The 16,836-nt window shown below is 24.4% G+C and overlaps 4 protein-coding genes across 4 annotated transcripts; 3 read left to right on the top strand and 1 right to left on the bottom strand.

Moving 5' to 3' along the window:
- Positions 1–204: 204 nt before the first annotated feature.
- T551_03518 (splicing factor 3B subunit 1) lies at positions 205–4,016 on the bottom strand (the record flags this gene model as incomplete). Its single annotated transcript, XM_018375781.1, has 5 exons — positions 205–431; positions 473–742; positions 787–3,108; positions 3,151–3,699; positions 3,758–4,016. 5 exons carry the CDS (start codon positions 4,014–4,016, stop codon positions 205–207), a joined length of 3,627 nt encoding a protein of 1,208 aa, XP_018227921.1.
- Positions 4,017–4,651: 635 nt separating this feature from the next.
- T551_03517 (uncharacterized protein) lies at positions 4,652–6,040 on the top strand (the record flags this gene model as incomplete). Its single annotated transcript, XM_018375780.1, has 6 exons — positions 4,652–4,844; positions 4,905–4,958; positions 5,001–5,272; positions 5,317–5,389; positions 5,431–5,628; positions 5,676–6,040. 6 exons carry the CDS (start codon positions 4,652–4,654, stop codon positions 6,038–6,040), a joined length of 1,155 nt encoding a protein of 384 aa, XP_018227920.1.
- A 4,232-nt stretch (positions 6,041–10,272) lies between these two features.
- Positions 10,273–12,361, top strand: T551_03516 (uncharacterized protein; the record flags this gene model as incomplete). Its single annotated transcript, XM_018375779.1, has 3 exons — positions 10,273–10,351; positions 10,411–12,106; positions 12,160–12,361. The coding sequence occupies 3 exons, from the start codon at positions 10,273–10,275 to the stop codon at positions 12,359–12,361; spliced, it is 1,977 nt and encodes a 658-aa protein (XP_018227919.1).
- Positions 12,362–14,518: 2,157 nt separating this feature from the next.
- On the top strand, positions 14,519–16,820 carry T551_03515 (uncharacterized protein; the record flags this gene model as incomplete). Its single annotated transcript, XM_018375778.1, has 3 exons — positions 14,519–14,579; positions 14,620–14,710; positions 14,768–16,820. Coding segments are annotated over 3 exons (2,205 nt in total), but the record flags the coding sequence as incomplete, so codon positions are not given.
- Positions 16,821–16,836: the final 16 nt, after the last annotated feature.

Here is a 16,836-nt window from a genome sequence, read left to right as displayed (position 1 = left end):
TTAAGTTAAAAAATGTATCTAAGTAATATAAAAATCAGTATTTATATTCAATATTAACCTATAAATACAAATAATAGTAATATAAATAAACATGTACAGTTTAAATCTATAAATAATGAATAACTTGTTTATATGTATTTTAAGAATCAATCTTTTAACATAAATGAAATTAAATATTAAATTTTAAGTACAGAAGTAAAATTTTTATACCCAAATCTGCATCTCATGACGAAAAAACCGGCTAAATTCATCATCATCGATATTTGGATAATATGGGACCATTGAATCTGCTTGTTGAACATACATATTATTATAAAGACGCCAATAAACATCACGAACTTTTCTACTTGGATGAAATAAACCTTGTAAAATATACATCATTAAAATACCAGGACCAATAGCAGTTCGAATACCATCGATAGCATTAATAACTATACATATTAATATTTTTATAAAACATTAAAAAAAGTACCTGCATTAATAAGATGAGGAGATTGTTCAAAAATATTTGGCCATACAGTATTTAATAAATGAATCATAGCATCTTCACAGCCAAGTCCAACAACACCAAGAGATAAATGAGAAACAGTAGTGGCAGCCGTTTGTCGATGAACCTGATCTCTATCTGTTAATGCATCACATAATAAAGGTACAACTGCATATATGTAATCTTTGCCCATTTCACCAATATATTCAAATAAGAAGGAAAGAGACTTCAAAACACCATTCTGAACATTAAGTTCTAAAATATTGTTAATTTCTATACTAAAAGATCTAATTTATTACCAGGGACCCTGTATTCATTCATTACAGCAGGCAAAACAGTAAAGGGTGCACATGTTTCAGCAACAATAGCAATCGCTACAGTTGTACAAACACGATTTTGTCGTTCTTGAACTTTTAAGTTATTAAGTAAAGTAGCTAACACATCCTGAGGACCAATAGCTTTTGCAATAAAACCGAAAGTATTTACAGCAGCTCGACGAATACCTTTTTTATGCGCTTTAAGCATATCTAATAGTTCGAAACATATCCTCATCCATTCACGGGCTGAAACAAATTCTGAACCACGATCTGCAATACGACCAACAAGGTCAATAGTATTTTCTTGAACCTTTTCATGACGATTACGAAGAATAGGTGTTAATCTAGGTAACAAATCTTTAATTGGTGGTGTCATCGAGGTCATACCAACAACATTTACAATCGACTTTAAAGCACCAAGAATAGATCCTAAAACTTCAGGGTATTCTTCTCCTAAATACTCATAAAGCACAAGACCAAGTTTACCCATAAGTTGCTCTTCCCCACATGTTTTCATAACAACAGAAATACGAGAAACAAGATCTGCTGACTGTTGTCTTACTTTTGCTGACTTGTTATTTAATCTCCATAAAATTGTAGAAACAATTTGTGGAAGATATGGTTTGCATCTCATACCCAATGCATTAACTACTGTCCCAAAACCATTTAACATAACAACATCTTCCATGGATTGCTCTTGAAAAGCATACAAAACACCATCAATTAAACGTTCCTCAAGACGACTATTAATGTCAGCAGCACCTAGTCCAGCAATAATCTTCTCAATGGTCTCAACTGCCATTTTCCTGTATGGCTCACTTTCATCTTTTAAATGGTCTACAATCTTCTCTATAATTTCAGTAACACCAACTTTTTGAGCAAGCTCAACAGTTGTTTCAACAACTTGACGATAATTTCTTCTATCGAGGGCCATTCTTCGCACCCAAAAATTTTTAAAAAATTCAGGTATAACTTCTATTCTTAAGTACGTAGCGTCTACTCCATCTGTAGCAGCAGATTGACTCACAACTTTTAAAACAATTTTTTTCATTTCTTCATCTGGAGATTGAAATTCTCGTATCAAAATTTTCATAATCTGAGTTGTATAATGATTTGCATATTCTGCATCCATTAAAGGAATTATATACCCTGTTGCTTTTAAAAATGCAGCAAGTCCTTTACCTCTATATTTTTGAACTCCTTTCCATAATGGTCGCAAAACAATATCAAAAGATTCAAAACCATATGGAGCAGCAGCCTCAGCAAGTGCTGCAATGGCTAATGCAGTAATAATTCTAACCTTTTGTTGTTCATCTTCCAACCCACTTCCAATGGCATCCACCAAATTAGTTAAGTGAGGCAAGATTGCACATCCCATAAGAATAGCTATTTGTTGGACAATTTTGACACCTGTATGTCTTGCTTGCCAACTTTTTTTACTACGGCAAACAGCTTTCAAAAAAGGAAGTAAAGCAGGAATCCCAAGAGCAGATGCCACTACAGAAAAAGCTCGTGCAGTAGTATTTCGGACATATTCATCAACATGATCAATATCTGGACGCATAGTAGAAATCATATGAGCTAATCCAGCTGCTTTTGATAAATTTGATATAATTTCACGACCTTCAACACGTGCATAGTAATCCTCATCAATTAACAAAGGTTCAATAACAACAAGAATTTTATGTACGTATGGGCGTACAAGATCATCAAGTTTATATAAAATTCTATCAATAACTTTTACAAGAAGATGTCTCTCTTGATCCTCAAGAGTACGCTCCATTAGCAAAGGAAGAATTTGATTAAATAATGAGCCTGCTCCAAACTCTCTTGCTTTATCTGTAATTTGTCGTAAAGCTGACTTTCTCATTGAAGGTGTTCCATTTTTAATCTTAAGTAATAACCGCATAATTTTTCTTTCTTTTAGTTCCTCAACAGAAAGCTCAGATTCATCAGTAGAATCCATAAGTTTACCAAAATATTTCATATCTTCTTGTTTAAAAAAAGCAAGATCCCCAACACCAGGAATATCAGTTGGAAGACCTGCATTAAGTTGTTTATTAGCTGCGTTATCTATCTCCTGCATCGTAAACCCCCCATCACCAGCAAGCGGAGTCGCTACAAGTTTTCTAACAGGAGTTCGTATAGGAGCGTATCCTGGAGGAGGATCGAGAACTTTAAATCCTTTTACAGGTAATATTTCATCAAGCTCTTCATCAGAAAAATCATAAAAACGTTGTGAAACATCTGTCCCAAATGATATAGGCATTTGAGGTATCATATTGGGTAAGGGTGTTTGTAAACCTAAAAAACTAAATATTTATAAAGATAGAAAACATATTTTACCTTGAGAAGCAATAGGTGTAATACCAATAACAGGAGTTTGATCCCATCGCGAACGTTTAGGTGTAGGGATATCAGATACTTGCCCTGGAATTATAGGAACAGGAGTTTGATCCCATCTTGATCGTCTCTTTGTAATTGGCGTATCCTGTGTGCTACTCCAATCTGACTTATTTTCAGAGTCATTAGATGATTCAGAAGTATCCCAGCGTCTTTTTCTATGTTTTATTTCTATATTCTCTTTATCAACATTATCTTCAATCTTTTCTTTTTTCTTTTCAGCAATTGCACGATGAACCCGAACTTCTTCTCTTTCGAGTTCTCTTTCACGCATTATATCAGCATATGAACGACCATCATCAGAGCTTCCTTTTTTTTTATTTGCAGAAAATGCATCTTGCCGAGCAGGTGTAAGTATTTGATCAAAACGTCGTTTTTGATAATCAGATTCTCTACTTATAATTTGTTTCTTATTTGTGTCTTTATTAATAGGACTAGGATCATCCTCATTAGAAAAATCATTTAAAAGATACTTTGGTGCTGTATATTGACCTATATAAATTACATCATATTAGTAATAAAAACATAACTTTTAAAGATTGTAACACACCTACTAGCCTATGTGGTTGTTCCTGAAAATTTGCCTCAGCATTTTCTGCATTAAAAGAAATGCTTGAATCATATTCAACAGGACGTTCATTAATATATAAATCATCATCATATTTTTTATTAGAATCTATTACCACTGACACTTTTTCTGGAATATTTGTCTCATTAGAATCTGGATTTTTTAAAGGAAAATTTTCTTCTTTCTTTAAATTCCTTTCTAATTGAAGACGACGAATTTCTTCAAATTCTGCATCAGACATAATTTTTAAACTTTTTTCGTGTAAAAACTTTGATAATTTTAATATTAAAAATCCAAAAATTTATCCCTAACTCTATATTCCTTAAAACAATAACAATACTTATGTTAAAATTAAATTATTTTAATAAGTTAATTTATATTTTTTATTAATTTTCTTGTTTTTACATTTATAAACGTGTCATTACCGTAACTTTTTAACACTACAATAACTACAATATAATATATACTGAACAGATAAAAACATAAATACATAATTTAGAAATTTATAATATATTTATTTTTTACTTTAGAATTAATTTATTTCTAAAAATTGAAATTATTAAAATAACATGTTTGCAAAAAATGCTTTTAAAAATAGACTTTTTATTAAAACAACCCTTTATACTAAATAAAGATAAATATTGTAAATTATTTGCTTGTTTTTATTTTATTTTATAATTTATGACCATGATTTTAAAATTATCAAAAATCTGGTAACAATTTTTCGAAGTTAAAAATTCTAAATATTAAGACATTTATATGAATTTCAAAATATTAATTCAAATAAAAATACTAATTTAAATAAAAATATTAATTTTCAAATAACCCTTATAAAAAAAAAAGAATATTTTTCTGTTTTAATAAAAATTAAGTCTAATGACTCGGCGTATTGGTTTTCGCCGTTTTGATGCATTTTCAAAAACAATAGAAGATGCACAGATCAAAACTACGAATGGAGGACTTATTACAATTATATCTATTATTATAATTTTTATTTTAGTATCTTTTGAATGGCATGATTATCGACGAGTTGTTGTATTACCAGAGCTTACAATAGATCGTACTAGGAGTAAGTTTAAGATATTTATATTTTTACTAACATTTACTAACATCTTTTTTTTTCTTTTAGGTGAAAAATTGCAAATTAATTTAAATTTAACTTTTCCAAAAATACCATGTTCTAGTATATACTAATAATTTATTTTTATCTATTAAAAATTACTAGTACTTTCTCTTGACATTATGGATGTTTCTGGAGAACTTCAAACAGATGTTTCGCATAATGTAGTTAAAAATAGACTTGATAAAAATGGCATTTTTATTAATTCAACATCTATTAATACACTTAACTTTCAACAACCAATTAAAGTATTACCTTCTGATTATTGTGGATCTTGTTATGGAGCAAAAGAAGGATGTTGTAATACGTGTGAAGATGTGATAAATGCATATATTGCTAATAATTGGCCTATACCAAATAAGAGAACTTTTGAACAGGTATTTTTAATTAAGTTTTATATGTTATTGATAAGGAAAATTAGTGTAAAGACTCAAACAATATGGATGGTCCTGATGAGGGCTGTAATTTTGTTGGAAGAATAGAAGTTAACAAAGGTTTATTAAAAATGCTATTGATTTATTGTAATTATAAATAGTTATTGGTAATTTTCATTTTGCACCTGGCCATTCATCACAAACAATTACGGGAGGCCACGTTCATGATATTTATGATTATCTTACTGATTCGTTGCCTCATGATTTTTCTCATATGATTAATAAACTTAGCTTTGGCCCCGAAATTGAAGGGAGTTTACAAAATCCTTTAGATAACGTAAAAAAAGATACAGATGACCGTTAAGATTACATAACTAATTTATTTAAAATTTCTTACAGGAATTAGCTACTTTAAAATATTCTTATTTTATTAAATGTGTTGCATATCGCTTCGAATATTTGTCAAAACCCTCTTTAGATACTAATAAATATTCAGTAACTGTACATGAACGATCAATATCAGGTGATAGTGATCCTGAGCATCCTACTCATATTGGACCAAGAGGAGGAATACCTGGAGTATTTTTTTCTTATGATATTAGTCCTATAAAAGTTATTGAAAGAGAAACTCGGGGAAGTCTTAGCACTTTCTTGACGAGTACTGTTATTATTATTAGTGGTGTTCTTACAATTGCAGGGATTCTTGACCGTATTCTATATGAAACAGAACGTAGAATGGAAAAGAAATTATTAGAAGGAAAATTTTTATAAATTTTGTATAAATTATTTTTTAATATGCATTTTAATTTTATAATAAAAATTATAAAAAATATCCTGAATTTTCCTTTCAAAATTACTTTTATTTTAAATATAAATTTATATAATTTTTGACTATCTTTAATAAATTAAATTTTTAATTCATTTATTTAAATTATTATTCAAATAACAATTTGAAATATAGATATTTTTTAATTAAATTATTAAATATTTTTTATATAAATTTTTATATAAAAATAATTAAAATGCTTAATATTAAATAATAAAAATTAAATATTTTTATTTTTGTATATAAAAAATTTTATAAAAAAACACATATTTTCTTTTCTAAGATGATATTGACTATTTTATTTAGATTTATAAAATATTAAAATATAATCTTATGAAATTAATATTATATTCACTTAAAGATATAGAAATATAGAAAAAATCGAATTAATATGAATTATACATACATAAAAATCACTTATAAATTTTCTTTGATTTTATTTAAATATAAAAATTATACTAAATGCTTAAATAATTTTATTAAAAAATATTTTTGTCTTTTAATAAATAATATTTTTAAAAATTCAAATTTTTAATTTATAAAGAATTAAATATTATTTTCTTCTAAAAATCAATAAAAAATTAATTTTTCAAAAATTTAATCTTTATTTTTATCGAATTAAATTTTTTTATTACTAATTACAAAATTTCTTTTTATCATAAAATATTTCCAAATATTTTTCAAGAAAATATCTTAAGAGTATTTTAAAAATTTAATAATTTTTTAAAACAATTAAAATACTTTCAGATCCTTATAATATAAAAATTTAATCTAAATTTTAAATAAAATGTTAATAAAGTACTCTAACTATATTTAAGTATGGAGAAATATTATGCTAAAAAAATTAAAATTTAAATAGAAAAACTATAAAAATTATAAACATATTACTAAAACAGATTAAATTTTATTAAATAATAATACATTTTACCATATATGTATCTGAAAAAAATAATGGAAATATTTAAAATAAAACTAGAATGAAAGTTATAAATTCTTAATATAAAAAAGTTATCTAACTTAAAAACTTAAAAATATACAAACAAAAAAGCTAAACTCTTTCTTTAAAAATTATAACTAAGAAAAAATATCAGAATTTATTATTTTTAATATTTTTACATTAATTTTATAAAGATTTTGAATTCAAACTAATATAGAAAAGAGTTAAAAAAATTAAAATAATAAAAAGTAATATTTATTGCTTTTATACTTTTTAAATTTCAAAAATAAGATTCAGTAAATACTACTTTTAAACAAAATATTTCTAAAAAGATCTTATATATTAATATAATTAGATAAAAGTTTTTAAGTTTATTATTATTGGAGATAAAAAATATATAATTTCAAAAGATATTTTTATTCTAACTACTTTTTTACATTTTTATATTAAGACTAAGAATTAAGTTCTAAAAATCAAAAAAAAAATATTATTATTATATTTTATTAAAAATTTTTATAAACATGTTTAATTTTAAAGTGATAAAATAAAAAATGAATATAAAAAAATGAAAATATATTAAAAAACGTAAAAAATCAATTTCAAAATAAATTCTAAACTAAAAAAATCCCTAAAAGCAATCTAATAGCAAAAACAAAATACAAAATTATAAAGTATAATTAACAAAAAAACCTAACTTTTAAAAAAAACCAAAAAATAAACAAAAATAACTATTTTTAGAATGATTGTGTTCAACATATTTTAAAAATACTTGCAATAAGTTAAAGTTAATTTTTGTTAAATATTATTAATTAGTAGATTTTTTTTTTTAAAGTATTAAAAAAAAAAAAATTAAAAATATTATCAAGAATGCTAAAAATTAACAACACATAAATAAAGTATTTCTTATCAAATAAAATGTATAAAATATTTATAAAAATAAATAAAAGTTATTTCAAGTCTTAAAACAATAATCTGAATAACAATTCGTAGTTATCAGAGGATATTGATACAAAATCATTTTCTCTTCGAATAATATTATTTTTACAATTTAATTCTATTAAAAAGATTTAAAGAAAATTATAAAAAATTGGAAAACAAATATAAAATGATGCTAATTATTTATATACGATTAACTTCATAAATTGTTTTCATTATTAAACTCAATCATTACTAACATTAAAAAAGTAAAAATAATTTTAAGAGTAGATCTCAGTATTTTGGAAAACATAAGATTTGAAAAATTTACAATAATAGTATAACTAGATATAAAAAAAAACTATTAAGAATTAAAGAGCTAATTATATTGCAAGATTTCTTTTTAAAAATAAAAAATAAACAATTTTTTCTATAAATTTAAAAATAATCATCTAATAAAAATTACCAACATTAACAAGAAACTATGTAAAATATTAAGTTGTTTTTATTTGCAATAATAAATTTCTCTTAAAAAAGAATATAAGATAAACATATAAAAACTATAATAAATTTGAAAATATTTTTCTTAGAAATCAAAGCTTATTGATTATTTTATTCTTCAGGCAAAAGATGACTTAAAATATTATACAAAGAATGAATAAATTTCTAAAGACTTAAAAGCTAGATCAACAAATTCCTTTTTTATGTAAACAAAACCTTTAAAAAATCTAATTATGATAAAATTTAAAGAGTTTTACGTTTATTGTACAAATAAATACTTAACAAATATCATATATACTAATAAATAGAAATATATCCGTAAGTTTCTGTGATAATAAAAACAAAACTGATATTTAAACGTCTACCATAAAAGAATACAAATATTAATCCTATATAAATAAAAATAAAGCTTTTGGTACCATGGAAAAAATCTTTAAAACATATTATAAAACAAAAAATAAAACACAAAAATTTAGAATTTCAAAATAAATTTGAATATCTAAAATATCGTTATATCTAAAAAGATTGAAGAAAATAGATAATACTAAGCTTATATTATTTGTATTAAACTTACTACTAAAAAAAAATAGAATAGCTAAAAAATTAATGATTATGTTTATAACTTTAAATTAAAAATATATGCTAAAAATAAAAACAAAATTATATTTTCGAGAAAAATACAAAAAAAAGTTTAATGACGATTAAAAACAAAAGATTAGGAAAAGACAAACTAAAAAGAAAAGACAGTATTTTGATTTGCATAAATATACCAGAAAATAAAAAAGAAATTCCTTTCATTAAAATACAATGAATAAAAATAAAAAATATCTAAAACATAAAATTCAAGATAATAAAAGATTAATCATATTACTTAAATTAAACCTAATATTAACTAGTTAATTTTGGACTAAGTAATTTTTTTACCTAAAATCTATAAAAAAGACTATTAATTAAAAATAAATCAACATTAAAAGAACAAAAATATGTTTAAGACACTATTTTGAACTTTATTTTAAAGATGATTTTATATAAAAATCTCAATAAACTTATAAGTTTACTACGAAAGATCAATGGATAAAAAAGATTAAAAAAGGGTACGTATATTTAAAAGAAACGAACAAGCAAAATAGAGGAAAAAACTAGAAAATAAAGAGTAATATCTTTTCATTAATTTACAATAGATTTTTCTATAATTCATGTTTTCTTATCAGTCTGTTTATCGCTACTTTTATAATCCACTAATAAATTTACTTCTCTATTTACTCCACAGTTACCCCATATTATTGCGGGGCTTACTCAGACGCAATTCAAAGGCATATCGGACACCCTCATACTTGTAAGAGATTACAATTTTTCATTTTTAGTAATTCTTTTAATATCATATTTAAGATAAAATGAAATAATACAATATAAAACAATAAATTTAAGAAATAAACAAAAATAAAAGAGTAATTTTCCATAAATATAATCATTTATAAGAATTTAAAGATAAATTAACAATTTTGCTAAAACAATAAACGAAAAAATAAAATAATTGAAATTAAAGAATATATAAAATACATAAAAATGATACTATTATTTGAAACGAAATACAGTTTAAATTATATTTAATGCCATATTTTTCATACTATAACTTTTGTAAAAAATCAAATTTTTTTATATTTTTATAAAAATATTGTAACTAATTAGGAAACTAAAATTAAAGATAATACCAATAATTTAACATCCAATAATCTGTATTTTTATTCTAAAATCTGAAACCAAATTTAATAATATTAATACTAAATTCATAATGAAAACAACTGAAGCATATCATCTCTCTAAATGAAGACTTTTGTTTTTGTTATCTTTGTGATTTTAAGCACAATATCGTATGCTTTTTCAAAAGGCATTAATACTTATGGTATTTTTATTCTTTTTCGTTTTTTTTTTTTTTTTAATTTTTATCTTTTAGAACCAAAGAAAACTTAAATTTATTTACTTCAAAGAAAATTAGGAGTTATAGCTCATCAACCTATTCTGAATTAACTAATTTCTTATCAAAACGCTCATTAACTTCATCCGCATGGTTTATTGTTTTAGACGATGATACTTCTATGTATAGTCTTATTTTAGATGATTCTACCACAACTGAAGAAGGATGTAAATCATATTTAGAATATTTATGTAAAGAATTCGTGAAAAAGCTACCAAGAGGAAATTTTACTAATATACTAGAAAAACTATGCGACTTGAGTAAAAGAAATAATTATTGTAAAGGTCTCTTTACTCAGGGTCCTATTAAAAAAGACTTAGATAAAAAATGTAATGGTATAAAGGAAAAACTCATTTATTACTATTATTTAGGTGAAGATTTATTTTTGGGAACAAAAAATACAAAAATAGAAACAGAGCATTGTGAAAATTATGGAACATTGTGTGTAATTTTTCAAAGAATTTGTAATAATTTGATTGGCGATTTATGTGCTAGATTTAATGGGCTTTGTTATAAAAAATATACAAAAGATAATGAAAATAACATATTATTGAAATTTATAGGTGAAAAAATAATAACTAGTGAACTAACACGTAATAATCTAAAACATGATGAATCTGAAGAATATAGTCAATGTGTTGACAGTCTTCTTGACAAATGTCATTGTGTAACCTCTTTCGGGCCTATTATGGTAAAATCTTGTTTTGAAATACAGGATACATGTAAACACTTTTCTCAACGTATTACCTTTACTTGTCGATGTTTTGACTATTATATTAAGGAATTTTTCTTAGAAAAGCTCCATATTACAGGCTATACGAAAGAAGTAACGAGAAATAATTGCTCATTGCTTGACGTTTGCGAGCAGTATTTGTTATTACATTGTCATAATCAGGCAACAAAGACTCTTTGTAAATCAATAATAGAAGAATGCACTAGAAATATTGATCCAGATATGCTGTTTATAAAGAATATTTCTTTAGGGGAATGCAGTTCAACATTTAAAGACGTAAATTTGACTTTGTCTTTTCTTAATGAAAGAGAAAATAGTGTTTCACTGCCTTATAAAAATCCATATCTTACTCTTCTTATAATATTCGGGATTTCCTTAATGAGGCGTGGTTCTAGTTTAAACGAAAAATGTATGAACTTTCTTAAACATGATTGTACTAATCATCAACGTGTATTTCCTAATCTTGATGCATATTGTCAAAGTGGACGAACTGATGAGTGCGATAATCTGAATGAAAGCATCAATAAAACATGTGTCAATTTAAACAGAACATTTGATGATTTAGGTCTTGTTTCTGCAAATGGTGTTTGGACTATACTATGGAACAGCACTGCAAACATTATCACTACACCTCAATGTCAAATGTTAATAGAAGAATGCACTTATTTTGAACATGCATGTCTTGGTATTAAAAGTCCATGTGAAAATGTAAAAGCTCTATGTTATACGCTGGGTATAAAAAGATCTCACTTGAATAATGTTTGGAAAAAACTCAAAGAAAAAATACCATCTACTGATTTTAGCATTTTTAATCAATCTCATCTATCTCTGTCCTCTGATATTTCTAATTTATACAAGCCTATTTTAGATATATGTGCTGAGTTTGGAGGAACTAACGAGGTCTTATTTAGATGGTGTTTGTACCCTACTCCTAATGACCCCCCCCCCCGGTAACTTCCCCAGGTGACTTACTTGATAGATTATTTCATGATTTTTCAGCAAGACACGAGGATTTAAAAAGAGGCTTACTATATGTATCAGAACCTCCTACTTTAACGGAATGTGCATCTTATCTTTATGAATGTCACAGCTTATCAAACATTTTTAAAGATCTTACCAATTGTACAATGTTGGAAGAAGCATGTTATAGTAGTCACAAAAACTATGGTAGACCTAAAGATTCTAAATTTAGTAAGTCGGCTTGATGTTAAAATTAAACCCGTTTTATTTTTAACTCACAAATTGCATCTTCTAAACATAATGTAATTTGGGTTATTACTTTTCAACTTAATATAATTTCGATTTTGATAATAATGTTATTATAAAAGTTGTTGATTATTTTTCAAGAATATATTAATAAGGATATAAACAATATTAAAAGCTAAATAACTATGGAAAATAAAACAGTAAAACTAAAATTTAATTATTAGGAACTGGGTCAAATCATAAGGCATTATCATTAAATTATGTAGAGTATTGATTTTTGTCATAAATATAATCTAGAAAATAAATAATGAAAATAATTTTATAGGTTAGTTTTTTCATAAAAGAATTTCTTTATAAACAAAAATATACATATTAAAACTAAAAATTATAATTTTTTTAAAAATAATAAATAAAAAATAAAATCTTATTTTTAATATTTTTGCATTAAACTAGTTATTCAATATTAGTTTTTAAAAAAGTCTTTAAAAACAAATTATATATTTATATAATAAATAGAGATTTTTATGCTTGCTCTCATTATTTACATAAAATGTATTATAAAATATGTTGTATTAGAAAATATGTTTTAAATATTTTTTATTTTTTTTAAATTTTTATTTTCTAAAAATATTAACTCAATAAAATTTTAAATATCAAGTAAAAAATTTTTAAATTAAAACTTATTTTTAATTCTAATTTAAAAAATTATACTTACACTGATAAATAAAAAACACATCTTAATAAACGTTTAAGAAATGTATAAGCACAATTTAGAAGAGAGCATGTATGTTTAGATAAGCAAGTAAAATGGCAAGAATTGCAAAATAAATTAAAAATAGTCTCTTCTGTGTTAATTTAGATTGAATTTTTTTCAAAAACTCTGTCTTCTCTATAATTAACCTATATTTTTCACTAAGCCATTTTTTTACTAACCATGCTTTTTATATTATATTTTCTATTCATTTTTGCGTTATCTATATTTACTCCTGATTTACCCCATACTACCTAGAGACATTTGAACATAAATAAAACTATAATGCATATTCTAAAATTAACTATTATTATATACTTTACTCCTAATTTTACTTATTTTAAAATGTATACTTTTAATTCTAAGAAAAATTCAAATGAATGAATTCTATATAGTCGTTATCATTTCTAAAAAGAATATTTAAAAAGAATATTTAGAATAATAACTTGTAGAATAGAATAATCTATATTACAGCAATATTTAAAAATTTAATTGTATGAGAAGCCAAAAATATAAAACACAAAATGATTTATGAAAAATATAAAAAATATGAACTAAAAATCGATCATCATAAAAACAAATGTTTAAGATATTTATAAATTTAAAATATTATAAATGTTTTTTAAAAAAATATGTCTTATACATCAAAGACTAAAAAGAATTAAGTTTTTTAAAGTTGATTAACATAAAATTCTTTTAAAATTCCAAAAAAGTTAATGAACAAGAGAATCTAAAGCAAAAATTAAAAAACTTAAAATCAATAAAACAATATACTGGAATTTATTAATGTTAGAAGTGTGTAAAAAATTTATACAAAGTAAAAAAAAAATAAAAATCCTAAAACCAAAAATTGAAACAAAGGTATAAATAAATTTTAAAAGTCATAATAATTATTATTTAAAAAGCATTTTTGCAACTTGAATTACTCTAGAATAGGAAAAATCAACAAAAATTTTAAAAAAATAAAAAATGTCATATAAATAATCTAAAACTTGTGTTTCGATTCTAAAACCAAAAGCAAAAAAATAAAAATGAATAAATTTATGAAATAGCTTTTTAAATAAAAAATAGAAAGTGAAAATCTTGACTATATTTTCAAGTTTTTTAAAAACCCATAGAAAATTAAATTCAAAAAATAGAACAGATATAAAAAGAATCAAGACAATACTATTTATATCTATAAAAATGAAGTAAAAGATAATGAATATTAATAAAAAGAATATTAGAAAGCAAAAATCCACAAAAAGTAAAAATATCTAAGTATAATACAAAATAATACACATTTACCTATTTATTTATTGTATTTTATTATTATCGTTTATCGCTATTTTTTAGGGAGAACGATATTTTTCGATGTCAAATGTGAAGCACTTTTTATAAAAATTATTATTTGTTATCATGATAAATGAAACCATTCGTATTAGCCAGTTTTCTTAGCATAGCACATGCTTCCTCAAAAAACATTGGTATTATATTTTATTTTTTCAGGTTTTTAATTTTTTTTAGAATCTATTTATAAAGAATCTTTAAATCTATTGCAAAATCCATCACAAAATCCACCGCAGAATCCATCTCAAAATCCATTATTGTATATAACGTACAAAAACCTTTAAATAATACTAGAACTTGTAAAATTAACAAATTATTTATTTAGTGAAGGAAATATTTTTGCTTTAATTCTAAAAAATGCAATGAATACTGAATGTAAAGCAAGGCTAAGAAAATACTGTGAAAATTTAAGAAATATGACTCAAATGCTAAAAAGCTCCTTCAAAGCATTAGAAGAACTATGCCAAGAAACGAAACTAGATGAAAAGTGCAATGATTTAAAAGAAAATATTATGAGAAGATGTGCTGCACTTGAACGAAGTTTGCAAGATATCCAGACTAAACCATCTCCAAGTACTTTTGAATGTCTGTATCAAAATGAATGTATGCGTATAGAAGAAGCATGTTCAATAAAAGTTAATGAAAAATGCAATTATTTAAGAGCATTTTGTAGAGAAAAAAGACGAGATGATTTGAAAACAGAATTTCTTTTAAGAGCCTTATCTGGAAATTTAAAAACTCAAGAAGAATGTGAGAAAATAATCGACAAAAAGTGTCTTGCGTTCATGGGAGAAAGCGATGAACTGATGAAGTTTTGTTTAATCCCCTTAAATAGATGTAACGAACTCGTGAAATTAATGGAGACAAAATGTAATAGTTTAGAATTTGAGGCAAAACTTTTTATCGAAAAGACTAAAATATCAAAAGAAGAATGCATTTCATTATTTGAGAAATGCTATTTTCATAAATCAAATTGCAATAACACTTTTCATGATAAATGTGGAAAAATAAAAAAAAAGTGTGAAAATGAAGTAGAATACAAACATTTTTCTTTACCATTTAACCCAATAGGAAAAGAAATTATATTAATAGAAAAAATTGGAAAAGAAGAATTATTCAAAGGTGAAATTGGAAAACCAAGGATAAAAGATACAATTGATCTTTTAATATTATTATCAAATAATTATTTAGATCATTGCAGAACTAATATTGAAAGATGTCATAAACTTTGCAGCCTTTTACCTCAATTAGAGGATTTATATGATGATACTAAGGAAAAAATGAATAAAAGCAAAGAAATATGTAATACCTTAAAAGAAAAATTGAGATCTAAATGCAAGCTTTTTAAATCAAAATTATATGATTTATTACTATCAGATACTAACGAAGATAATAAAGATGCTATACTTATAGAATGGGCCAAGCAATCTACTGAGTTTAGTGAAGAGCTTTGTATAGATTTGGAATCAAAGTGTTTTTATTTAAAGAAATCATGTAATAGCGTGAATATTAAAATGTTTAGTGCATGCATCAATGTAGAATCAACATGTTTAAAAACACGGCTTTTCGGAAGAGAATATCAACTATTTCAAAGCACATTAAAAGGAAAACTGCATAATTTAACAAATAATTCGCTTAAAACGTGTATGGATGAATTATGGATTCTATGTAAGAAAATAATTAGCAGTAATAATCCTATATTAATAGATCTTTGTCTACACCCATGGGATACTTGTAAGGAGCTTGCAAATGATATCGAAAGGCAGAGTAGGTGGCTTAGAAATGATCTGGATTGGAAAAGGGATTTTCCAGATGAAGAGGACTGTAAAAAACTAAAAGAGAAATGTGAAGTGTTAGGACATGATTCAAAAACGAACGACTTACCATGTTTTACACTGAAAGGGCGATGTGATCATTTGGAAAATGCTAAGGAATTAGAGGAAATTTTGTTAGAAGAAAAAGTAGAAAATTTAGGCAATTTAGATATATGTATAAAAAAAGTTTCAGAAAAATGTAATAAATGGTCTAAAAAAAAGAGAACAAGATTTATTTTTTCGTGTATACAATTAGTCACTACTTGTCAAATCATTACTAGAGACATTAAATCTAAATGTTCTGTATTAGAAAGGAACATAGATATTGAAGACGTTCTAGATCAAGTGAAGAATGGTGATGCAGACATGAAGGGCCATACATGTGATTTATGGGAACCCTATTGTGATAAGTTTATGTTGAACTGTGAAAAACTTGTACAAAATAATGGAAAGAATGGAAAATGCGAAGAACTAAAAGAGAGCTGTAAATCGTATCGTGAAATACAAGAACAAGAAGTGAGACTTATGTATGAATTAAGAGGAAGTCTCAATAGCGAAAATAAATGTAAATCAACCCTTA

This window comes from Pneumocystis jirovecii (genome assembly GCF_001477535.1).
Source record: "Pneumocystis jirovecii RU7 chromosome Unknown supercont1.18, whole genome shotgun sequence".
NCBI classification, from domain to species: domain Eukaryota; kingdom Fungi; phylum Ascomycota; class Pneumocystomycetes; order Pneumocystales; family Pneumocystaceae; genus Pneumocystis; species Pneumocystis jirovecii.
The sequence above is the reverse complement of the archived record's forward strand: the minus strand, read 5'-3'. Positions and strand labels throughout refer to the sequence as shown.